Below are 26,958 nucleotides of genomic sequence, written 5' to 3'. Positions count from 1 at the left end.
AGCTGGAGTACTGTGTCCAGTTCTGGGCGCCACATTTCAAGAAAGATGTGGAGAAATTGGAAAGGGTACAGAGAAGAGCGACAAGAATGATTAAAGGTTTAGAGAACATGACCTATGAAGCCAGGCTTCATGAACTGGGCTTGTTTAGTTTGGAAAAAAGAAGATTAAGGGGGGACATGATAGCGGCTTTCAAATATCTAAAAGGGTGTCACAAGGAGGAAGGAGAAAATTTGTTCCTCTTGGTTTCTGAGGACAGGACAAGGAGTAATGGGCTTAAAGTGCAGCAGGGGAGGTTTAGATTGGACATTAGGAAAAAATTCCTAACTGTCAGGGTGGTCAAATATTGGAATAAATTGCCAAGGGAGGTGGTGGAATCTCCCTCTCTGGAGATATTTAAGAACAGGTTAGATAGACATCTGTCAGGGATGGTGTAGACGGAGCTTGATCCTGCCTTGAGGGCAGGGGGCTGGACTCGATGACCTCTCGAGGTCCCTTCCAGTCCTATGATTCTATGATTCTATGATTCTATGAACTGTCGAGCCCTGGTTACTATTATTATTAACCCCATTTTATAGATGTCTAAAGGGAGACTAAGAACACCAATTTCACCTTGCATAATTTCAGTGGGGATATTCTTATCAATAAGGGTCATTTAGTTTGCCAGGGGAGAAGGCATCGTGGCTCTGATATACATCCTTTCTCTTTTAGTATCAATTAAATGTATTACGTGCATTTGTTAAATTAGAAATAAGCTAATCAGTGTGGAAAGCTTTGAGTACCCTGAACATCTAGGTGCATGACAGCCACAGAAAAGCAGGACTGTGAATTGCCAATCGCTTCCTTAGATGTATTTAAAATTGCTATGGGATACTCAGCTAGATCCACGAATGCTGGATCCCTACATTAGCAAAGAGATTCCTGCCAGTACAGGCAGTCCCCGGGTTACATGGATCCAACTTACATCGGATCCCTGCTTACAAATGTGGTGAGGCAACCCCGCACTAGCTGCTTCCCCCCAGCAGACCAGGGAGACGCAAAGCTAGCGTCCCGTCCCCCCAGCAGACCAGGGAGACGCAGAGCGGCTTTTCTCAGCAGACACCTCAGCTTGAGAATAAAGGGCTGAGGGAAGTGAGGTGTGGGAGAATAAAACTGAGCTCTGGAGAAATGTTTGGCTAGAGTTTCCCCTACAATATGTACCAGTTCCGACTTACATACAAATTCAACTTAAGAACAAACCTACAGTCCCTATCTTGTATGTAACCCGGGGACTGCCTGTAATGGCAGCCGGGTGATGCTCATATATGAACAAAGGCACAATGCTTCAGAGCACTATTCATACGGACCAGCTCCAGAAGACTTATCAAAACAGCCTTTCTGCTTCAGCAACTGTACTGAAACCCTGTCCTTGTGTTAATTCATCTCTCCATGCCTTCGAGTGTGTGGGTTTTAACATTATTATACCTCTTTCTATCCTCAGTCATGTTCTCAATCCCTTCTCTATTACAGCCACGGACACCACTGCTGCATTTGTTTGGTGAGCCCAAGACCTGCCTTTTCCTCCTTTACGGTACAGATGGTACTGGCGGTGAGACAGTGAGATAATACTTAGTCCCGACCTAGCCAGAAATTTCTGGGTGAATATTCTGGATGCTGAAAACACAGCTGGAACATTTATAAGTTACCCAGGGAAGTGAGAGGTTGAGTGGACAGAGAAACCTAAAAAACGGTGAAGGCCAGATAATTAAGTGACACAGTCGTATTGGCACTAGTTGCTCTAGAGTTACAACATAGATACTCACAAAGGAAAGTCTCTGCTTGGCCTTGTTTGAGGTTAGGAGACTCTGCACTCTCTTGTGGACCTTTTCCCAGTTGAAATGAGGATTGGAGTATAACCTGCAAAAATGTATCAAGCTAGTCACATCCCAAATTCTCCTCCATCATTAAGTCTTTTTATTTTCTCTGATGGAATCTTATTCATCATGTCCTTTTTCACACATTAACCAGTGTAAGAAAAAGCAAGATAGTTTCAAGAGGTGTTTGGCCCTCTTGAAACACAAAATGTATCACAGTTGTGCCACTGAGAATGTGACTGACTCTTCAGAGGACCCACTTAAGACGGAACTCGGCAATCTTTTGGCTGTCCAATTGCACATCTTAGTGGATATGGATAGCAAAGGCCCCTTGTTCAGTAAAGCATGTGAGAAGTTCCACTGACTTCAACTCACATATTCCAAGTTAAACACCTATTTAAGCATGGGTGGTGGGTGAACCTTGAGCTGGGAGGCAAACCTCAGTCTCATCTCTTCCACCCAGCACAGGAACCAAGCCTCCCAGACCACAGCACAAGGCTCCAGCTCTCTCCTCCCCCGGCAAGCCACCTCCCACTGCAGGGGTAGGTCTCTATCCTCCTCCCCACCGCGTGAGCCTCCCCAGCCCAAGTCGTGCAGTCCCAACTTCTCCAGCCCCGGACTATGGGGACAGCAGGTGGCACATGCTCCCACACTCCCCAGCCCTGGAGCATGGGGAGGCCAGGTGGTGCACAGTCTTAGCCTCAAGGTGGCTGAATCCCAGAGGCAGCCTGGGAGCCATGCTGAAGCAGGAGGCAGAATGTGGGTGGGGCCTCTTGTACCCAATGCCTTCCCCTGCCTCTTGCACCCACCACCCATGGGTTTAAGTGTCTTGCAGATCTAAAGCACGATAGATATTTTCTTCCTTCTTCTCATTCATTCCCTTTCCTGATTCTTTACTCCATCTCCTCTTCTGTCTCTTTATGAACCATTTCCTCTCTCATTTTCATTGTTTCTCTCACACTCAAACAGGCAACAGCTGTTACCTGCAGCTGGTTTCTCACCAACCTGTCCCTTCATGCTATTTTTATTTTATTCTGTCATTTCCTTCCACTTCTAATTCTCTCCATTCATTTCTCACTCATGCACATTTTTTCCCTGCTCACATTTGGTACTTACTGATCATTCCTATTCCTTCACTGGACTTATGTTTCACTTGCCTTTTGCTAACATTTTCTCCTGTCTCCCCCTCCCCTGTGTTCCCCAACTCCTACTCTCCCTCACTCTATCCCCATCTCCCTTAAACTTTTTCCATCTCTTCAGATATCTCCTTTTCCCCACCTTTCTGTCCCCTCGCCACTGTCTTCTCTCTTCCACCATCCCTCCTCCCCCACTGCAGAGAGCAAAAAGTCAATAATCCAAAGAAGCCCTCTCCTCCCCTGCTGGCAGGATTCCCTTGCCGGCACAGAGTGCAGTCAATTAACTATAGCATCTTTCAAAGGCTGCATAATACATGGTTCTGCCATGTAACTAAATGCCCAAATTAACATTATTGCTAGAGCCTCCCAGCAATTTGAACATTCACTTTAAATCATGCCTGGTATGTCCTGAAGTGCAGGAGTTTTACTCTCTTGGGCAGGACCAGTGCATTGAGAACAAGTAGGAAATGAATAAGCATAGTAAAATGTGTAGGCATTGTCACCTACTGGTTAGACCAAAAGGGCAAACCTCTGGCTTCTCGCCTGCTCTGTTACTCCCTTACTTTCATGTAAAGCTTGTGTATGTCCCAGGTACCCCTTTGGTAAAATGACCTATTGCTGTTTTCCCAACTCACAGAAGAGTTCTGAGGATTAATCAATGTGCTTTAACATTACTGAGAAGTAGTGCAGCTACACACCTGCTTTGACTGTTATAAGCAAAGGTAAGACTGCACCTTTATCCTTTGGGATATAAAGTCCATGAAAAAGATGAATTTGTTTTCTTAAAGTAAATGAATATGAAAAGCACCACAATGATTCGTCATATAACCCATAAACGTCAACCACCAAGGAACAACATATTCATTCATCAACAAAGTGCAGCACTGAGCACTATACAAGCAACTATGCTTTGCAAGCCAGAGCTGATCCACAAAGTGCAGAATCAACATATTGTTTGCAGGGCTGCACATAATAACAAAAATAATCCAGTTCTTTAAGTGCAGGCCAAATGATCTCCAATGCCACTCTGATGAATTGTCCCAAGTAAGTCTTGCACTACATCACACCCCAAGCTGCCACTTCATAATTGGACACAAAAATCTCAACTTTGAAACAATGACAAAAAACATCCTTAGGTTTAATGAGTTAAACTGTTAAAAACAATAATAAAAAAGCTGCCTAATTTTCTTGTTTGGTCACAGAGATAACCAATCTTGTTTTGATAAAACTCAGACCTAAACCACACATATACCAGTACCATTCATGCTGTTGCATATAATGAGACAAGTTTTCAAAACACGGCCTCTTCACACAATTATATTTTTGCACATTGGCATTTGCAATTGATTTCCCAATAGAAGCTCTGTCTGTGTGTCTAAAAGGAGCATTAAAATACTTGAATTGGGTTTGATCATATAAATGATATCACTTGATACATCCAAAAGATCATGCACACACAAAAAATCACATGTGAAGGCAATTCGGTGCAGGGCCAGCTCGAGCCATTCCTGCGCCCCGAGCAGCGGGCGCACGATGCATACGCGGCTCCACCCCCGGGCGCGTGGCCCTGCCCCCTGGCGCGCTGCACACCTTGAAGCGTGCAGCACCCCTTACAGCTGCCATCAGGTGCCCCCCATAGGTTGGCGCCCCGGGCAGCTGCCCGGCTAGCCCCCACCTTAATCTGGCCCTGATTGGGTGCACAAAAAAGGACACTTCTAAAACTTGGCCCAATAAGTTCAGCTTACCCTTGTGGCAATAATCAAGTTTCATGTGAGATTTGGACTTTGCTGAGCTGGTGAAAGCGGCCTCCTCCACATAAAAATCACACTACTACATCTGTGAAATAAGAGCTTTCATTTTTCTAAGTCCCTTCCCAACCTGGCTGCCCTAGAGGTATCAATGATTTTTAGTTAAATATTTAGGCAGTTGTGTGCCAAGAGAAGGCAGGTTGGGGGACTTGAGCACAGAACTAGTCATGCCAGAAAATTACTGGAGCAGCAAAAAGAAAGGAAAGCTCTTTTCAAAAGAAATAGCAGGATGATTTATTAATCAGAAAACACCACTGCTACTTTAGTACCTGTTGGGTTGTAGAAGTAAAGAAGCTTGGATACTTAATTTTTTGAACTTCAGGCATCTATGAAAGCTCAGCCCTAGTCGGTTTTTTATAATAGTTAAAACTGAGCACCTAGACACAATCCTTTGCAACACAATTTGTCATATCTACATAGACAAAAATATTAGAGGATCCCTGTTACAGCACTGTGTTTTTCAGTTGTTGATGATCTCTTGACAATAAACAGCTTATTTTCACATGGCATACAATGAAGAGGAATGTAGCCAAACTAAGCTATTCTAAGTTTGAGATTAGTCAGTGCTTCCTTTTCACACAGAAGCACCCATTTTTCCATCCGCTACACAGACCTATAAATGGAAAGTAAACCGAACACTATCTTTCTGGATTCTTCAGCCAACATACTACATGGAACCCAGCATTAGAGAATTAGAAGCAAACTGGATAAAGAATACTCCATAACAAGCCATTCCTGCCAAAGACCTTGATCCAGTAAAGGACTTAAGCATCACTTAACTATAAGCATACACTGATTTTAATGTAGCAAAACTACTCAGCTCACATGCCTAAAGTTAACTACACCTGTAAGTGCTTTGCTGGATTGATGCCTAACAGAAAAATGATTTAACAGTTATTTTGACTGATCTCCAAAATGCTCTGTGTATGGAGGAGTCAGAGGGAAGGGAGGAAGGTGGTAGTAGTTAATGTTCTGAGAAACCAAGCCGAGACACAACTGTTCCTTAGATTTTAAGACCTTGGGTTAGGGACTGTCTTCTTATTCTATCTTTGCACAGCACTTAGCACACTAGGCTTCTGGCTCTATACAAATAAACAAACAATAATATATACCATTTTCCCCATTCTCTTAAGTCTCCCACGTGCTCTCTAATGTGTAGAGCTTTTTCCATTTCTTCTGCAAAACATACTGACCCTGGTGGCAGCCTCTCCCTAGGCAACATGTGGTTGCCAACAAACTGTTCTAACCTCTCCCCTACACTTTCTGCAATGCAGGAACAATGGACACCAGAGAAATTATTCTTCTCGTACTTTTGGCAACTAATTTCCCCACTCAGCCAAGACAATCAACAACCCTGAACATATTTCAGGGTGACAGGCAGACTGACTTCAGCAATATCAGCCTTCACTTGTTACTGACAGGTGAAAGTAAGACTCAGGCTCTAGTTATAGATAGATACATTAAAGGAAGACTGAAAACACTGGGACTCTTCAGTTTTAAAAGTCAAGTATCTTGGGACATGATAGAGGTATAAAAACTAATGAATGATACAGAGTAGATAAACTCTGCTACTCTTTCTCGCAGTATAAAAACAAGGTGGACAGTCAGAGAAGCTTAAAGGCAACAAATTTAAAGCTGATGAGAGGGAATACATTCGTTGTCTGTTTTTCACACAATGCGCCCGTTGTGTGTGCAACTAATTGCTACAAGATATTATTGGGGCCAAGAGCATATTTGTATGGCTAATAAGAACATTCAGTTACATCAGGTATGACTAAGAGGTGTTTACAGTATATAAACCTCACATTCCCAAGCATATGCCATTAACCATTAATTGACTGAGGATAGGAAGAAACTTCTGTTAATGTATTTTCCCCCAATTGTTAGAACAGAGTTTCTTGTACCTTTTTCTCAAGCATCAGGTATTAGCCACTGTCAAAGACAGGGTATAGTACTGGACTAGAAGAACCACTGGTTTGCTGGTGTATTGCTATTCCTATGTTCCCATATATGTCCTCACAGCTCTGTAGCTTTCAGTATTCACTCTGTGAGTACTGTCAAAATGATCCATAGAAACATATCTGAGAGTTGCTTGAATGTGAATGTTTTTGGTCATTCAACATCACTGCTCCTACTTACAGCACCATGTCACTCAAGTTATAGATTTTTATTCAGCATTAATAACCTGTGCTGCAAAGAAGAGTGACTCCGAACAGGACTAGGTGATCTGTAACATGGGGAGGTGGCAAATGATGCGGTGCGGTGAAAAGTTAAATCCCCCTGAGTGGGAGAACTGAACAAGTTATTGTACTGTACTAGTTCATCCGTTTCAAGAGATGATGAATCATGGTCAGATGTGGTCTGTTCATCTGGTTCCCTGGTAACCTGTGGAGCAAGGAAACATTTTTCTTTAGCTAGAAAGGACACAGGGAGGAGGAGAACGGGAGAAAGAGAGAGAGAGAGGAAGGGAAGGGAGGAAACAGTGACAATCTGCAGTATTTGGTGGCAATGAAGAGAGTGGGGAAGACTGACATTGAAAACTCATATCTATTAAAGCACCGTTGTGTGTATGAACAAACCCCAGCTCCAGGCAGGTAAATGGGAACACTTTGAAAATCTGGATCAAACAGAAGCTCTTAAAAAATGTGTTTCACAGCTAATAATAATAATCGGAATCTAACACACTGATGGACAGCTAATCATAATTCGTCCACAAAAGCTCATACAAGTCAATATTTCAGCAAGTGTATTTGTGAAAGTGTAATATAAACTAGGAACAGATAAGCATGCTGTTTCTACTGTCATGCTCTAAATCTAAATTGTGCTGTATAAGAATACAACTCCTTCTGGCAAAGTTGACTTTTGGTGTTGCAAGGGATTAAGCAGAAAAACAACACAAAGAAGGGCAGTGAAAATACCCATAAAAAACCTGCACCTGCCAGTTGGAAGTTTGCCAGTTGGGAGCTTTTTGGAATATCAACTTCAAGGTGCTTGTGATAGGACAACAAAGAGGTCCGTGTATGAAGCTTATAATTAAACACAAGGCCAGACCTTCTGCAACTATTTCACTCCAAGCAAACAACTCAATTCTCTCAGTCCCTGAAGCAGTCTGACTCTGGATATTGCTATTCAGTTCTCTGGCTAGAACCCAAAAGAAATTGTGTGGAATCCAAACCTGTTGCAGTGTGGTATGTCAGATTCTGTCCCACTTATATCCACCCAACCCACCTTACTGGAGTTAAGGGCATTGCTGAGTAGTAAAGAGAGCAGAATTTGGCACGCTTTCTCTAGAAGAGCCCCAAATATCTCATTTGATTGTTTGCCGCAAGAATGTACTTGTAAGACACTTTCCCATTTATCCTCCAAACAGGCTACGTCTACACTGCAGGCTTTTTGCGCAAGAACGGCCATTCTTGCACAAAAACTTGCAGAGCGTCTACACTGCACGTGTGTTCTTGCACAAGTAAATTTACAGTAAAGCATCAGAAAAGAGGGCTTCTTGCACAAGCGTTATTCCTCAACCCCCAAAAGGAATAAGCCATCTTGCGCAAGAGCTCTTGCGCAATAAGGCAGTGTAGCCAGGCAACAGGGGTTTCTTGCGCAAGAAACCCCTATGGCTAAAATGGCCGTTAGAGCTTTCTTGCGCAAGAGAGCAATCACACCACCATGGACGCTCTTGCATAAAAACACATCTCTTGTGCAAAAGCACATGGCAGTGTGGACGCGCTCTTGGGCAAGACCTTTTGCTCAAGAACTTTTGCACAAAACAGTTCTTGTGCAAAAAGCCTGAAGTGTAGATGTAGCCTCAGTGTGGCAACAGCGTAACACATGTCAATGTGCTCACTCATCAGATATTCTGCTATGGAGAAAGACTGAGGGGCACTATAAAAGGGCAAGATTTTCGCTCCACTAGTAATGCAGCAAAATAGAATTTGGTCCAGACTTACCCCATTGCTGGCGTTTGCATTTATTCTCAACTAATGCAAGGGCTGAGACAAATCTTAGTCAGAGCTTTTCCTGAGCAGCCCCTGAGTCTCAAGATCCTCCCTAAATAGCTCTGGTCAACTCATGTGACTCTCTCTTTGGCTCAGGGAACTCTCAACCTTTTACATTCATGAGGTCAAGCTAATGAGCTCTTCCTAGCCTACCTATCAGGGCGAGTCAGCTCAGTTGCTTCGCTCCTCTGCACATGGGCCTGTGTGCTGACATCCGGTCATAAGTGCTGTTGGATAAGCTAGTCTCTGATCACAGTCTTTTTTATTCCATGGGTGGATGAGAGTGCCAGGGACTAACACTGACAGCACTATCTTGATTAAGCCAGGTGCAACTTTTCATAAGGCATCTCAGTCCAAAGTATCAACATCTGTTTTTACCCCATACCTCTCTTTTTTTTAGTCAACACTTCTGATTGGGTAAGACAGGCTGGTATTTTTGTTTCATGTGCATTTGGGAACCAAGGTGCAAACAGCAAACTCATTTTCACTAGTAATCTAAAGCAGGATTTAAAGAAATGTCTCCAGAAATAAAGGACACATACAACTAATCCCCGGGACGCCTCCTCAACCCTCTCTCCTCTTAGTACAAGAGGCAAAATCTTTAAGTTAGCCAGAACACAGCGAGAGAATAAGAGTGCAGTACACCAGTACAATGATCTGTGGCATAATTATCCAATAGCTAAAATAATTACATTTACATCAGCCACTTGGGACAAGAGAAATAAAGTCCTTATTACAGAACAACGTCATAGGATCTGCATCTCCTTTTCTGGAAATAAGTGATTCACCTGTGCCTCAATATTCATGCAATAGCAGCAGATCATTATCCTTTGATGATATTCCCTTCCAATCATATTCTCTATCAATTATTCTATAAGAACAGTGGGTTAGGAATTTTGCAGAATCTTAACGTTCAGCTGTATCACTATCTACAAGGGAGCAAGGTGGTGATGACCAATTCTTTGATCTAAGAAGTTATATATCATGAGTAATAAGGTTGGTACTTAGGGAGAAAAATAACCAGGATTAATTAACAGTGGTAGTAGGACAGGTTTTGAAAATTTGCTGCGATTTCCTTGACAGAAATCCATAGATATTTTTTGAAATCTACACTTTATTCATATCATATATAATTTTTCGAGACCCATTTTATTTAGAGAAGAGTAAAAAGTGAACACTGGTGGCCCTTTTTGACTCCTAAGCTAGAAGGGTATGTCTACACTGCAAAGTTAATTCGAAATAACAGCAGTTATTTCAAATTAACTTCAATAGTGTTTATACATGCAAACTGCTATTTCAAATGTAATTCGAAATAGCGGAGTGCTTAATTCAAATTTAGTAAACCTTGTTCTACGAGGAGTAACGCCAAATTCGAAATAGCTAATTCGAAAAAAGTGCTGTGTAGACACTTAAATCGAATAGCTGGCCTCCAGCCCTTCCCAGTTTCCCCTGGTGGCCACTCTGGGCCAAACCAGGAAAACTCTTCTCCTCTCCCTAAGCACGGAGCCCTTAAAGGGGTAGAGTCTGGCCACACACCATGTGCCAGAGCCAGGCCTGCCAGCAGCCGCAGCCCCTCACCCAGTGGCCATCCAGTGGCATCACACAATGCCATCCAGTGGCAGCCAGCCGTCCTCCACCCAGTCCCCCAGCACCCAGAGGCCAGCCAGGGGTCGTAGACGGCGCGCACCCTCATGGACTAGTGCGGAGATCATGGACCTCCTTGAGATTTGGGGGGAGGCCCCCAATGTCCATGATCTCCGCACTCGGCAGAGGAACGCGGTCGTCTATGGCTGCATAGCGGCAAGCATGGCCAGAAAGGGCCACAGGCACACCCAGAAGCAGGTGCGCCTCAAAGTAAAGGAGCTGCGGCAGGCGTACACCAGGGCCACCAGGGGCGGCGCTGCAGCAAGGGCTGACACCTGCCCCTACTTCCCCGCCCTTGACTGCATCCTGGGGGGCCGGACGGTCCGCGCCACTCCGGGGGGCAGCGAGCCGGGACTGGAGGGCCCTGACCTGGGCGCGGCAGAGGGGCCATCGCGAAGGGTGCCACGCCGGCAGGACCCCCAAGCTGTCCCAGCACCAGAGTCAGTAGGGTCATCCGGGGAGGCCACACCAGGTAAGTGCCATCACCCAGGGGCAGATGACCGTTTTGCGGGACCCTGGGCAGCATAATTCCGCGGGGCCCTCCCCTTTGCCACAGCGCATGCACAGTGACGCCATGAGCATGCGCAGCGGCGCCACGGCGCATGCGTGGGGCTTTCTGAAGCGCGGGGCCCGGGGCGGCCGCCCCGTTCGCCCTGCCCTATATCCGCCCTTGCCATCACCGTCCCCTACCCGGGGGGCAGGGCAGGGAGGGAGACCAGGGACCGCGTGTGGGCCTTGCCTACCACACATCATGCAGCAACCTGTGCATGTGAAAGCACGTGCCATGACACCCTTGGGCAGGTGGCTCCAGCTGCGTGACACCCAGGGGCCGTGGCCTGATAGGCATACGCATGTGTGAAGAGACCTGACACGCTCCTGACCCCAGGGCAGGACACAGCAGGACGCCCTCCCTTCACACACCCCCTCTTCACAGAGGCAGGGTACATCTCCCTCCACCTCAGCCGCACTATACATGGGACAGGGGCATGGGTGCGGTCTCGGGGCACCTCCCACTCCCGGGGATAGCCGGACATTCCAAACATGGCCTTTGTGCAAGCCCAATGGCTCTGACGATGCAGGGCACGGTCGTCCTCACCTCGCAGAGGGGGCTGGGCTTCACCCACTGTCCCCCCAGGGAGAACTGGCCACTTCTCTTCTTTCTCCACAGACACACCAGCTGCACGTGCAGGGTGCACTCTCCCGCCCAAGACATGCTCCCACACCCAAAGGCTCCGCAGGACCACTGCAACACTGCAGGGGTACCACGAGCAGCACCTGGGGGCCCTGCAAGCCCAGACCCACATCATGGACCCACTAGACTTTAGTAAGGCATTTGATACGGTCTCGCATGATATTCTTACTGATAAACTAGGCAAATATAACTTAGATAGGTCCACGATAAGGTGGGTGCATAATTGGCTGGATAACCGTAGTCAGAGAGTTGTTGTTAACGGTGCTAAATCCTGCTGGAAAGGGATAACAAGTGGAGTTCCGCAAGGGTCTGTTTTGGGACCCGTACTGTTCAATATCTTCATCAATGATGTAGATATTGGGATAGAGAGTACGCTTATTAAGTTTGCAGATGATACCAAACTGGGTGGGGTTGCGACTTCTTTGGAGGATAGGGACATAATTCAAAATGACCTTAGCAAGTTAGAGAAATGGTCAGAGGTAAACAGGATGAAGTTTAATAAAGAGAAATGCAGAGTGCTCCACTTAGGAAGGAACAATCAGTTCCATACATACAAGATAGGAAGCGACTGTCTAGGAATGAGCATGGCGGAAAGGGATCTAGGGGTCATAGTGAACCACAAGTTGAATATGAGTCAACAGTGTGATGCTGCTGCAAAAAAAGCAAATATGATTCTAGGTTGTATCAACAGGTGTGTTGTAAGCAAAACTCGTGAAGTCATTCTGCCGCTCTACTCTGCACTAGTTTGGCCTCAGCTGGAGTACTGTGTCCAGTTCTGGGCGCCACATTTCAAGAAAGATGTGGAGAAATTGGAAAGGGTACAGAGAAGAACGACAAGAATGATTAAAGGTCTAGAGAACATGACCTATGAAGCCAGGCTTCATGAACTGGGCTTGTTTAGTTTGGAAAAAAGAAGATTAAGGGGGGACATGATAGCGGTTTTCAAATATCTAAAAGGGTGTCACAAGGAGGAAGGAGAAAATTTGTTCCTCTTGGTTTCTGAGGACAGGACAAGGAGTAATGGGCTTAAAGGGCAGCAAGGGAGGTTTAGATTGGACATTAGGAAAAAATTCCTAACTGTCAGGGTGGTCAAGTATTGGAATAAATTGCCAAGGGAGGTGGTGGAATCTCCCTCTCTGGAGATATTTAAGAACAGGTTAGATAGACATCTGTCAGGGATGGTGTAGACGGAGCTTGGTCCTGCCTTGAGGGCGGGGGGCTGGACTCGATGACCTCTCGAGGTCCCTTCCAGTCCTATGATTCTATGATTCTATGGAGCAGCAGGCGCAGGAAGAACGGGAGTTCCGGCAGGAGTTGCTTGCCTAGGGTCGTGCCATCTGTGCCCATCTGCAGACTCTGGTGCAGAGTGTGCTGCCTCGTGCCGCTGCCCCCAGCTACCATTCCTTCTCCCACTCTTTCGCCCCCTCCCGCCTCCACACCCTCCCCCTCAATCTTCAAACCCCCCACCTCAACCTCCACAACCTCCTCCCCACTCCCCCGGGGACGCCAAGGCCCTCGCGCCTGCTGTGCTGCGAAACATGTGGTCCGGTGAGACCCCCCATCCCTGAGCCCTGAGCTTCCCCTCCCCTTCTTCCCCTTGCTTCCCTCTTCCAGTTTTCCCCCTCCCCTCTCCCACCCCCTTTCTCCAGTCTCCCCAGAGGTTCATCCCCCCCCCCCCCAGTTGTGTTAAATAAAGAGAGTTTATATTTTTGAAAATACATGTATTTTATTTGACATTAGGAAGGGGGGCTAGGGAGGGGTAAGTGGAAGATCGTGAGGGAGGAATGAGGCACAAGCCCCCACGGAGACTGTTAGTGCTCCTCGGGGCGGAAGCTCTCCCACAGGGCCTCCTGGATACTGACAGCCCCCTGATAGACCTCCCGGATGGCAGCCTGCAGAAAGTGCAGTCAGGCTGATGGCAACGCGTCCACAAGACGCACCAGAGTGCCCAGGGGCAGCTCTGTCTCCATGTTGCAGAGTGGTAGGGTGTCCCGAGTGACGGCAACCAGAGCACTCTGAGACACAAATGCTTTGCTGTCCCTCATCGAGGTAGACAAGCAAGCAGAGACACCAGAGAACTGGCTGTCCGGGATGGGGAGGTAGGGTCCCTTTAAGCATGGACCTCAGATAGCTGCAGGCAGCAGCCCCACACAGGAGGTCCTGACCTGGTGCCCTGCCGACTCTGGTTCCAGCCAGCCTTAACTCCGATTCAGAGTCCACTCAGTGTGGACGCGCTATTTCGAAATAGCAGAATGCTATTTCGAAATGCATTTTCTGTGTAGATGTGTTAATTCGAATTAGCTTAATTCGAATTAACTATTTTGAAGTAAGTTACCTCGAATTAACGTTGTAGTGTAGACATACCCGAACTGGTAAGGATATGGAAATTTCTACCTCTACATTAATCTGGCTAACTTTGGTGGTGACTGACAGGTGTCAAGATCATCTGTTGGCTGTTCAATGGTCTGTGTGACAGGATTTGGTATGACTGTGAACTAATGTCAAAATCAGAACAAATATATAAGCACAACTGGCACTAAAACATCTGCTACCGTAGCCAATGATTGAATAGGAATGGAAAATGGGCAACCTTTTTCCCTCTGTTGTCCTCTTAGATTTTGGCACATTGGTAGGATTTAAATATTTCAAAGTGAATTTACTAAATTAAAAGGTGGGAAATTGAAAGTACTGGAGATGGAGATTTCTGGACATCAGAACAGTAATGCGAAACTTCCTACGCTAGTCTACAGATGTGCATCAATTCAGACTTACAAGTGACCATGTAGAAGACGTAAGATGGTTCAGTCTTTAGATTTATTTATTTCTTGGCTTTCCTGCAAAAGTTGCTGTGGATACCAATCAATGTGTCAGTCGAGTTTCTTTTATGTGAATACCAATCCAAACTGAAGCTATTAACTAATTGCACATAGATGTGCATTAGCTTACCAAACAGCTGTCAGATAGTAATGATTTCTTGTTAATACCACTCTGAGGTAGAATGGAATGATGACTTCAGGATAAATGGCTCCATATTCCATTACTAAAACTGTATGTTTGTTTAGGCCATGATTTCTATTATAATAGATTTCCATGTAGATTTGTCACAGATGTAGCATCTAGAGTCATAGGTCTTTGTCACCAAGGCCAGATCTCTGGTGAGCTAGATTCCTCTAAGGAGTTTTACAAATTTGACTCCATAAATACCCAATGTAATGAAGTATGGATAACTGGCCTGCGTTTTAAGTGGTTTCAAGCTATTTTCAGGGAAACATGAAGGATTTTTGCTGAAAACAATGTGACCTACAACTTTTTGACATTGTGTTCTCAACAAAAAATCTGTGATTTTTTTTATTTCCCCATAACTAGAGCAAGCGTTGCCTCATAATTTCCCATTACAGATAACCAGATGAGCTTTACTATTCCAAAAGCCATCAACTCCCTTCATTGAATTCTCTTTTTAAAATATATTGATTATACTGCTAACAGAAGAGACGTAATTTTACAATTGTTGTTTTTTACATTACCTGAACTGGGGCAATTGATGCTTCAGAGCTATCAAAAGATAAAGCTAAAAGAAAAAAAAAGATATTTCAACAGCTGATTATTAGTATTTACTCTTACATTACTACTTTCTTTGTTCATCACCATATTAGCATTGAACTCAAAAAGTAATCAAAAGAGGACTGCCTCATTTTCCTGGCACAGCCAAACACTTTCATTGCTTTAAGTGATGATAAAAGGAAGCTGCATACTGAATTTGGTGATCCTAGCAATTACCTTTTAGGAGGAGTTCTTGAACAGACAGACGGACGGACGGATGGGCAGACAGAAAAACTCTCTCAAATATATAGTTGATTAAAATATTGTAAGTACCTTGTTTCAATTGAAAGTCAAGAGAATTCCTTGCTGAGATCGTATTTTGTTTGGGATTTCGGTGAGGTAATTGTGTTGAAGCTTTTTCACCAAATGGGTTACAACTATCTACCTAAAATGAAAGAGAGATCGTAGGTCAGGGACAAGCTTTTGAGCTTCCTTCACACCCTTCTTCAGCAGGTCCGGAGAAGGTTACCAGAGGTCCAAGCTAAATACAAGGTAGAACTGATGGCTAGATTCACCTATGTTGTAGGAGACCACTTAAAATGAAGTGAGCACTTAACACTTCGGCAGTAGTAGGCCAATGGAGAGTGTTAGGCAGCAGGGTGGGTTACAAATACAGGCTGAACCTCTCTAGTCTGGCACTCTCTGGTCTGGCAACATTCGTGGTCCAGCATGACTTTAGTTAGCCGGATGTTCACTTATCTTGGGCGTGGCCAAGTTGCCTGTGGTCCCATAACATTTGTTTATAGCCACCAGTTCTGGCTCTCAGTGTTCTGTGCTCTTATTTAGCTCTAATTTACCCCTACATGTCTTTTTAAGAGCCCAGTAAGCAACGGAAGTGTTAGTAATGCTGCTAGACAATACTGATCTTCTGTGGTTTGGCAAATTCTCTGGTTCGGTACCGGTCAGGTCCCGAGGAAACTGGACTAGAGAGGTTCAACCTGTAGTTGTAATGGGCCATAAAACCAGTGTCTCTATTCATATATTCAGCATATGACAACAATCAGTATCACTGCAAACTACATAAAATGAAGGAATAATATGAAGCTCAATTTTTATTCTGTGAAAACCAGGTCTGGACATGAGCCTATTTGCAGCTGCTTATAGTCTACAAAGAAAATAATTTAAAAAATGGTTTCTTCCCGCCTCCCCTTCTTTCTTCCACAAGTACAATAATATACAAAAGAGGAGAAACAATATACACAGCACAGTGCAGACACTTCAGTAACACCACCTTGTTTACAAAACACTGGGATTGTGACATTATTGATGTTTTTATAATAAGGAAATGACCAGTACCATCTTGTTATGGAAGAGTGTATCTGGCACTAGACCTTTCACATTTCTTTTAAGAGTGTGGTTAGGAAAGTTTTAAAAAAATGTTTTCATCTTCATGAGGACTCAAGAAATCTTTCATGTTCGTGAACAGGGGATTCAAAAATATAACCCCTTCATGGATTGCAACAGGGTATAGACATTTACGATTATAAATGACCATTTAAAATAAATTAAAACTACAAATTGAGGAAATGACATATAGATAATGTAATGGATTGGCTGGTGTGAGATAGATAGATAGATAGATAGATAGATAGATAGATAGATAGATAGATAGATAGATAGATAGATAGATAGATAGATAGATAGATAGATAGATCGATCTGTCTCTCTCTACCAGGATCTAATTTAGGCTTCTCTACAATGCCCATTACCTGAACATACAAATATACTGAGACACAGCACTTTTCAGTCCCCCCATTTTCATTTTTGTGCATGTGTTATACACCTCACTTGGGCACGGTGATGCTTAATTAGCGAGTATTTGTAAAGTGATTTGAGATATTCAGAGGAACGACCTCATCAGTGGCTTGTTTATGTGCTAAAGAATGAGATCTAAATGTAATTTATAATTTTATTCCATCTAAATGTAACTTTGGATTCTCTTATTAGTCATACAAATGTCTAATATTTTCCTGAATCTGCTAACTAACTGACCTCAATACTAGAGATACCAGTGAGTTCCACAGATTAATTAAGCATTTCTTTTTACATTTTCAGATTTGCTGCTGGTTAATTTCTTAAAGTCTCCTCTTCTTCTAGCTTTATGAGGAAGGATGACAGGAGCACCCAATTTACTCTAATATCATCACAATAATAAAAAAATTAACTTAGTGTGGCAATTTTAAGACTTACGTGTCTAACAACAAATGGTGGCCTGGTTTCTGTTTCCAGTTTGTACCCACCAGATCCCAGGCTTAGCCTTGATTGATGATGTTGGTTTGCTTTGCAGAGCTGACACAAGTGCTTTGTAGCTTTTGGAGATGGAGAGCGGGATCTTAATAACCTGGCAAGGCTCTTGCAGATCTTATTATCCTTTTTCTTTGTAGTCTTACATCGTGCTGGTGAAATGCTCCTTCGCCTGGGTGATACCGATGCAGATCTTTGTATCCTCGTTCTGTTTCTTCCCTGCCAGATAAATGAATTGGCTCATAAAGTGATTACCCAAGCAGAAACATGTACAGGCTATTTCCAAACCTCTCTGTAGAAGACAGTCGGCTGAGCAGAGTTTCAAGTCATCGGGGGGCTCCTACACATTTGGGAGCAGAATTTGGCTCTTTGTAGCTACAAATTAAAATGGGGGAGGGGTGTCTGAGACTCTGAGCTGAGAAGTGACATAACGTCAATAATTGAAAGCAGAGAGCGGGGACTCATGCCTCTCTTCTTTATACATCTTAAATGTATTTGACAATCTCTCATCCAGGGCTTGATCCTGAAAGATGCTGTTGGCCCTCTGTGTGGTGCTCTATAGTCCCAACTTCTACTGATTCAACTGAAGTTAAGAGCACTGTATACAGGCAGTCCCCAGGTTACGTACAAGATAGGGACTGTAGGTTTGTTCTTAAGTTAAATCTGTATGTAAGTCGGAACTGGCGTCCAGATTCAGCCGCTGCTGAAACTGACCGCCAGTTCTGACTTACATACAGATTCAACTTAAGAACCCCAAGCGTCCCCAAGTCAGCTGCTGCTGAAACTGATCAGCGGCTGATTCCAGGAAGCCCGGGGCAGAGCAACTCTGCCTCGGGCTTCCTGTAGTCAGCGCTGGTCAGTTTCAGCAGCGGCTGACTTGGGGACGCCTGGGGCAGAGCAGCTGGGGTGCTGCTGGGTTGCTCCAGTAGCGCCGCTCCTTGGCACTACTGGACCAACCCAGCAGCACCCCAGCTGCTCTGCCCCAGGCGTCCTGATTCAGCCACTGCTGAAACTGACCAGCAGCGGCTGAATCAGGACGCCTGGGGCAGAGCAGCTAGGGTGCTGCCGGGTTGGTCCAGTAGTGCCCAGAACGGCGCTGCGGGACCAACCGGCAGCGCCCCAGCTGCTCTGCCCCAGGGTCCACAACAAAAGCCTGGTCTGCTGGGGGAGGGACACGGGGCTCCAGCAGACCAGGGACACGGGGAGCAAAGTGGCAGCGGGGTGCCGCACCTCTGCGGCTTTGCTCTGGCAAAGCCTCAGAGGCGCGGGACCCCGCCACCGCTGCGGCTTTGCTCCCGGTGTCTCTGGTCTGCTGGAGACGGTCCCCAGCAGACCAGGGGCACCGGAAGCAGCTTTTCTCGCCCCGGAGGTCGAGGTGGCGGGACCGCTGCCTGCGAGCTCCGGGGCGAGAAAACCCCGTTCGTAAGTGCGGATCCGACATAAGTCAGATCCGCGTAAGTCGGGGACTGCCTGTATCTATAAAGAAGCATTCAGCAGATCAAAGGATCTAGACTAGGGGCGGGGAACCTTTTTTGGGTCAGGGGCTGCTGACCCACAGAAAAATCAGTCGGGGGCCACACACAAATGAGAAGCCAAAAAACAAAAAAACAAAACCCTCACTGGGGTGGTCCCTTACTGAAAAGGAGAAAGACACTCCCCACATCCCCTTCACACGCCCAGAGCTTAGTGAGGCCCAGGCTAGTAGATTTTGTGTGCTCCAGTCCTGCAGTAGGCACAGTCTCCCCAGTGCTAGGGGGGGAGGAGCCCTGAGCCTCAGGAGCCGAATCCAGGCAAGCCAGGGGTCACATCCAGCCCCCGGGCCTGAGGTTTCCCATGTGAATCTAGATCTAAAGTCAAAATCTTGAGGTCATGGTTTCAATGAGAACCTGCTTGAGTAAGAACCTGAGAATGTGGCTCCAAAGAAGCAATAATTCTGAATGAGCCAAATTCTGCAACCCTTAATTGAAAAAAAAAAACCCACACCTCTTTCTTTGACTTTATTGAGAGCTTTGTTTCAAAAAATATTGCAAAATTTGGACCATAAAGAATAATTACCTGGTAATGAGCCTAACTCTGCTGGTACAGAAGAATGAATGACACTGGAGATTGTGTCTTGGCTAGTTGGTTATAGCTCAATCCAGAGAAAACTCAGGCTATGTTGGGGGAGCAGTAGGGAGCAAGCAAAAGAAACAGCAACCAACAGCATGCAAAAAATGAAACACTCACAGCCACACACAAACAATTCTCAGTAAAGGTCTATGGTCAGGGAACCCCTTCCCACCAGAGATCACAATCTGCCTGTTTAGCCTCTTTTAGGAAACAATGCAAGCCCCATTCTCTTGTGTTGGACTTTCTCAGACTAAGCAGCAACATCCTCCTGACAACAACCACCAAGTATTAAGCTCCTTGTTATAGCAGAAGAACTGAGAGAAGAAATTTTTTTTTTTAAAAAAAGCCTTTCAGTGCAGAACTGGTGTGATTCTTATTACTGTAGGAGGCACTTAAATGTAAAGGTGATGGGTGCAATGTGACACATAGGATCAAACACTGATGTTTCTGGCCATATTTGTGCCTTTTACTAAAATACTTACACAGAACAGCTTTCTGTACTGAAGTGGAAACTCAGTGATGGTTGTTCTTGTGGAAAATTCTATTTTTGGTGCAATTCCCTTAAAAACAATGAAGAAGTGAAATCACTAACATGAATACCCTGGTGCAGATATTACAGCGTTGCCGTGATGAGCAAGAACAACTCTCTCTAATTCAGTGACATTTCCTCAAGCTTCTTACACATTATTTCAGAAGCAAAAGTGGCCGCAGAAACCACTAAAACCAAAAATATTAAAAACCATGGGCGACTACAGACAACAAAATCATAAGGAACTTGCAATGCAATATGGCAGGAAAAAGAAGCAAAGTGCTCTTAGGTTGCATATTCCGGTAACATGACACTGAGGAGGGAGGCAATGGACTCTCTTTATGGGCCTAATCCTTGCAAAGTGGGAAAGGAGGATGGTCAAGGCCAACAATGCAGAAAAACACCTAAAATGCTAACAACCCCAGAGAAGTATCCCATTCTCAAAGAACTAGAGCTGGGATGAAATGGGAGAAGAATTCCGTTTTTCTATATCTAGATCTAGACATCTGAGAGAGTAGACAGCTCTTTCCTGTTTGCTTAAAAGCTGTATTTACTAAACACCACTCTCCTTAATGGGCCCTTCATGCTCCAGACTACACCTGCCAAACAGCAGTGAAAACTCAATCAGTCTTTCAGTTTTCCTTTCAAAGCAGGTAAAAGGGTCACAAATATTGCAGCAAGACGATTATAGTCTGTAATTAACAGGCACAATCTATTAACTTGCAATCAGCTTGGGAATTGAATTAATGTAGTTCTTATTTCTTTCAAAGCAGTAACTATGAAGACACAGTAACTGTAGAAACACTAAAGACCAAATTATACCTGCTCTGCTTCTACATTTGGGCAGAGATGGCAAGAAAGGGAACAGGAAGCCATAACCTGTCTGCAGGTATTAGAAAGCACTAGACTCAAAGCCCTAGAGCAGAGAGGGGCAAACTATAGCTCACAAGCCACATCTGGCCCACCAGAGCCTTCCATCCTACCCCTGAGCTCCTGCCCAGGAAGGTTAGCCCCTGCCCACCCATTCTGTCACCCTCTCCCACAGCCTCAGATCCCCCAACACCTAGGCTGCATACTCACCGTACCACCAGCCCCGGTGATCTGGGTGGAGCAGTCAAGGGATGGCAGTCAGGGGCATTGATAGGAGATGGGGACTCCTGAGGGGGAATTGAGTGTGTGGGGGTTGGGTTTGGATAGGAGGCAGGAGTCCCCAGGGAATGGAGATGGGGGGAGGGGTTGGATAGGGGCAGTGACTCCTGGGGGCAGTCAGGAGGCAGGAGGTTTCAATAGGAGCCAGGAGATACTGGGGGGTGGCCAGGAGGCAAGAAGCAGAGGTAGGATAGGGGGTGGAGGTCCCCAGGAAATGGTCAGGGGATGGTGAGCAGGGAGGGTTAGAAAAGGAAAGGATTCCAGGGTAAGTTAGGGAAGGGAGGTGGGGAGTCCTAGGGGCAGGAAGCATGGGGGGGGAGGGTGTTAGATAGGAGGCGGGTGTCCCTAGGGGATGGTCAGGGATTTGGGAATGGGGGAAGAGTATAGGATAGGGGGTCAGATGGGGGCTGGAGGCCAGGGTTCACTTGGCTGTTTGGGGTGGCACAGCCTCCCCTAGCCTTATCTACACAGCTCTCCACACAAATTTTGAGCCCCAGTGTGGTCCTCGGGCCAAAAAATTTGCCCACCCCTACAGAAAGTGCATCTGCACAGGAAAAGGGCAGGTTGGGGCCCTGTCATGTGCACAGGCACTAACTGTAAACAAGGGACCTCTGTGGTATAACTTATGTTATTCAGGGGTGTAAATAAGCCATTCCCCATAGCAACGTAAGTTACACTAACCCAACCATCAGTGTGGACAGCACTACTGCTCCGGGGGATTGGAGTAATTCAGTTGACAGGGGAGCTCTCTGCCATCTGCGTACAGCATCTGCCCTAACAGCAGTCCAGCACTGCTGTAAGCTCTGTAGTGTCGCCACAGCCTAATAGTTGCACGTTCTGCAGCTCACCACTCTTCTCCAAAAGTTCTCCCCCATACACACATCTCTCTACCCTCCAAGAGGCACAATTTAGCCCCAAAGGGAGACATTCGACTTTAAATCTAGTCTGTTTCAAAACAGTTATGTTATGTCTCCCAAAATCCATTCAGACCGTCATGACTTTTCACTCAACTACAATGACTTTAGCTGGATCAGAACAACAAAATTAACAACCAGATGATCAAATGAGCACTGTGAGAGGCTTCCTTGATTCCAGATGCTCTCAGGCACATTTTGTTCTTAGGTTCAATCTCTAGTGAATGACACTACAAACTATCAACTGAAAACTATTTTGAATTCTTTAAGGGTAGTAAATTTGAAGGGGCTAGAACTTCTGGGACTGTGTTGCTGGCAATGAAGAAAAATCAAATTTGTCTGCTTGAAGCTGCTGTTGAACATTTGGGTGCCAGCAGCCTCACCAGGCTATAGAAATTAACATTCATATTGCTTCAGTGCTTTTACTCGACAAAGTGGCTTAGTGATTAAACAGAAATCAGGCCATAATGACAATGTACAAACTGACAATCTGCTAAGCTAATTTACCAGCTACTCAGTGAGGAGGGAAAGGAGAGGAAAATGTCAGTTGTTGCCTCTAAAATTACATTTAAATACTATGAAGTCTGCAATGAATGACAGAGTGCAGAAACATTTAACAGAGATTCTAACCACCAGATCACCTGCCTTCAGGACATATTGCCCTTGACGAAAACTTTGTTTCCATTGTTCACTTGCATTACAGTGGGAGAACATGGGTCTTTGTAAGAATGTAATTGATGTAAACAAGCCCAGGCACATATAGGTAGCAAACACATGCTGGGACTTGATATAGACAAGTGACTGGCTCAAGTGCAGACTTTCCAGACCCATCAAACTATTCTTCATTGGCTTGACAGGGAACATTTATCGGTTCAGTCACAGTAAAACCAAGCAGCACTAATGGAGCACTTCACTTGTCTATACGAATATAAGAATGGCCATACTGGGTCAGACGAAATGTCCTTCTAGCCCTGTCTTCTGACAGTGGCCGGTGCCAGGTGCCCCAGAGGGAATGAACAGAAGAGGAAACCATCAAGGGATACATCCACTGTCACCCAATCCCAGCTTCTGGCAAACACAAGCTAGGGACACCATCCTTGCCCATCCTGGCTCACAGCCACTGATGCCTCCATTAACCTACCTAGTTTTTTTTAACCCTGTTATAGTCTTGACCTTCACAATCGGTGATCCCACTAATTTTTCCGACCTCTAAGCAGAATGAATTTTCTTATGTGCACCAACGTGGAGGTGATGTGTGACACAGAGGTGACGTGTGACACATCACTTCATATTGGTGCACATGACAAAATTCATATAGTGGGAGTGGGGCCAAGAGGATCTGAGTGTGGAAGGGGGCTCAGGACTGGGGCAGAAGGATGGAGGCCAGATAAGTGAAAGGGCTCAGGCTGGGCATGTGGGCTCTGGGAGGGGAGTTGAGAGGCTCGGGGCTGAGGCAGAGAGTTGGGGTGCAAGGGCTCTGGCGGGGGTGCAGGCTCTGGGGTGGAGCTGGGGATGGTGGCTCCAGATTTGGGGAGGGGTTCAAGGCTTGGGATTGGCATGCAAGAGACGGTACAGGCTCTGGGATGGGGGTTGGGTTGCAGGAGGGGTACAGACTCTGGCGCTTTGTGGGAGGGCTGTGATGAGGGCTTTGGAGTGCAGGAAGGTGCACAGGGCTGGGGGGATCAAGATGCAGGGGCAAGAGGCTTGGATTTACCTGGGGCTTGGGCTTACCAGGACTTGGGCTCCCTGCTGAAGCCAGCGGGGAGTGGCTCCTCTCCACCAGTCATGGCAGCTTGGTGTTTGGGCCACTGGGGAGTGGCTCATCTCCACCAGCTCCAGCAGCTCCATGCTGGGACCAGCCCTGGCAGCGTCAGGGCTTGGAGAAAGATATCTCTTCCTGCTGCAACCCTGAGCCCCTATGCAGGGCTTAATGGGAAACTGCATGGTTGTTCAGCTTAGGGGGGATTTAGTGCAAACATCCTCTGGCGAGGAGTTCCACAGGTTGACTGTGCGATGCATGAAGAAAAACTTATTGTTTGTTTTAAATGTGCTGCCTATTAATTTCATTTGGTGACAACTTCTTCCCCCTGCCCCCTCCACACACAGACTTCTTAAATTATGAGAAATTAAGTAACACTTCTTTATCTACTTTCTCCAAATCAGTTACAGATCTCTATCATATCCCTGCTTAGTCTTCTCTTTTCCAAGCTGAAAAGTCCTAGTCCTATTCATCTCTCCCTATAAGGAAGCCGTTTCATACCCCAATCATCTTGTTGCCCTTTTCTGAACATTTTCTAATTCCAATATATCTTTTTGAGATAAGGCGACCACATCTGAATGCAATATTCAAGATGTGGGCGTACCATGGATTTATATAGAAGTAATATGATATTTTCTCTCTTATTTGCTATCTTAATGATTACCAACATTCTGTTTGGGGTTGTTTTGGGTTTTTGTTGTTTTGTTTTGTTTTGTTTTTTGACAGCTGCTGAATACTGAGTGGATGTTTTCAGAAAAACTATCCACAAAGCTAGTGGAAATGCAGTAGGTTTAAAAGTTAAAATAAAAAAAGAACAAGTTAAAAATTACTTTGAAAAGTTAGCTGTCTGCAAGTCACCAGGGCCTGATGAAATGCATCCTAGAATATTCAAGGAGCTGATAGAGGAGGTATCTGAACCTTTAGCTGTCATCTTTTAAAAATCATGGAAAACAGGAAAGAATCCAGAAGACTGGAAAAGAGTAAATATAGTGTCCATCTATAAATAGGAAATAAGAACAACCCAGGAAACTACAGACCAGTCAGTTTAACTTCTGTGCCAGGAAAGATAATGGAGTAGGTAATTAAAAAAATAATCTGCAAACCTCTGGAAGAAAATAAAGTGATAGGTAACAGCCAGCATGGATTTGTAAAGAACAAATCATGTCAGACCAATGTGATAGCTTTCTTTGATAGGATAACAAGTCTTGTGAATAACGGATAAGTGGTGGATGTGATATACCTAGACGTTAGTAAGATATCTGATATGGTCTTGCATAACCTTCTTATCAATAAACTAGGGAAATACAACCTAGATAGGGCTACTCTCAGGGGGTTGCATAACTGGGTGGATAACCATTCTCAGAGAATAGTTATTGACTGTTCACAATCATGCTGGAAGGGCATAACAAGTGGGGTTCCGTTGTGGTCTGTTTTGGGATCGGATCTGCTCAATATCTTCATCAACGATTTAGACGATGGCATAGAGAGTATGCTTATTAAGTTTGCAGATGATAAACTGGGATGGATTGCAACTGCTTTGGAGGATAGGGTCATAATTCAAAATTATCTGGACAAACTGGAGAAATGGTTTGAGGTAAATAGGATGAAGTTTAATAAAGACAAACGAAAAGTATTCCACTTAGGAAGGAACAATCCATTTCACACATACAGAATGGGAAGTGACTGTCTAGGAAGGAGTACTACAGAAAAGGATCTAGAGGTCATAGTGGACCACAAGCTAAATATGTGTCAACAGTGTGACACTGTTGCAAAAAAAGCAGACGTGATTCTGGGATGCATTAACAGGAGTGTTGTGAGCAAGACACAAGAAGCCATTCTTCCGCTCTACTCTGCACTGATTAGGCCTCAACTGAAGTATTGTGTCCAGTTCTGGGCACCACATTTCAAGAAAGATGTGGAAAAATTGGAGAAGGTCCAGAGAAGAGCAACAAAAATGATTAAAGGTCTAGAAAACATGAGCTATTAGGCAAGGCTGAAGGAATTGGGCTTGTTTGGTTTGAAAAAGAAGACAGAGGGAACATGATAGCAGTTTTCAGGTATCTAAAAGGGTGTCACAGGGAGGAGGGGGGAAAATTGTTCTCCTTGGCTTCTGATGATAGGACAAGACGCAATGGGCTTAAACTCTAGCCAGGGAGGTTTAGGTTGGACATTAGGAAAAAGTTCCTAACAGTCACAGTGGTTAAACACTGGAATAAACTGCCTAGGGCGGTTGTGGAATCTCCATCACTGGAGATATTTAAGAGCAGGTTAGACAGACACCTGTCAGGGATGATCTAGAATGGTGCTTGGTCCTGCCATGAGGGCAGGGGACTGGACTTGATGATCTCTCGAGTTCCTTTCCAGATCTAAGTGTTCTATGAAAGATTCCAAGATCTCTTTCTTGGGTGGTAATAGCTAATTTAGATCCCACCATTTTATATGTATGGCTGGGGTTATGTTTCCCAATATATACTACTTTGCATTTATCAATACTGAATTTCATCTGCCCTTTTGTTGCCCAGTCACCCAGGTTTGAAACTCTTCACAGTCTGCTTGGATTTGACACGCCTCTTTTAACTATTTAGTCTTTAAAGTGCTAATAGACTATTTGTTGTTTTTTAAGTTTTTCCTGTGGCAGACTGTCTCGACTATCCCTTTGAAACTTATTTACCCAATGTCCTCTTTCCCCACTTCAATTTCCTCCCCCCCTTTATTTATTCTTGGTTCTGGACTTTCAACACTCCAGTCATCTGGGGAGGTGGGCGGTGCCCATGAGAGCTCATGATACCATCTACATGTTTTGTTAGTCTTTAAAATGCTACCAGACTATTTGTTATTTTTTAAGTTTTTCCTGTATAGACTAACTCGGCTACCCCTCTGAAACTTTTGAGTAGTTTTTTATCATTTGCAAATTTTGCCACCTTATTGTTTAAATCATTTATAAACATGTTAAATAGTATTGGGCTGAGTACAGTCCTCTAGGAGACACCACTAGTTACCTCTGTCCATTCTGAAAACTGACCAGTTAT

The 26,958-nt window shown here is 45.0% G+C and overlaps 1 protein-coding gene across 6 annotated transcripts in view; it reads right to left on the bottom strand.

Moving 5' to 3' along the window:
• SPATA6L (spermatogenesis associated 6 like) overlaps nucleotides 1–26,958 on the bottom strand; it is a 57,852-nt gene that overhangs the window by 8,288 nt on the left and 22,606 nt on the right. For all 6 annotated transcript variants that reach the window (XM_075931630.1, XM_075931631.1, XM_075931632.1 and 3 more), the window contains 6 exons: nucleotides 20,061–20,138; nucleotides 17,416–17,688; nucleotides 15,499–15,610; nucleotides 15,150–15,193; nucleotides 6,980–7,179; nucleotides 1,800–1,893 (listed from right to left, as the gene is read on the bottom strand). In XM_075931630.1, coding sequence (XP_075787745.1) covers nucleotides 1,800–1,893; nucleotides 6,980–7,179; nucleotides 15,150–15,193; nucleotides 15,499–15,610; nucleotides 17,416–17,688; nucleotides 20,061–20,138 — 801 coding nt within the window. The remainder of the gene's footprint in view (nucleotides 1–1,799; nucleotides 1,894–6,979; nucleotides 7,180–15,149; nucleotides 15,194–15,498; nucleotides 15,611–17,415; nucleotides 17,689–20,060; nucleotides 20,139–26,958) is intronic.

Source organism: Pelodiscus sinensis, chromosome 6, assembly GCF_049634645.1.
Source record: "Pelodiscus sinensis isolate JC-2024 chromosome 6, ASM4963464v1, whole genome shotgun sequence".
NCBI classification, from domain to species: domain Eukaryota; kingdom Metazoa; phylum Chordata; order Testudines; family Trionychidae; genus Pelodiscus; species Pelodiscus sinensis.
This window is presented reverse-complemented; position numbering and strand designations above follow the sequence as displayed.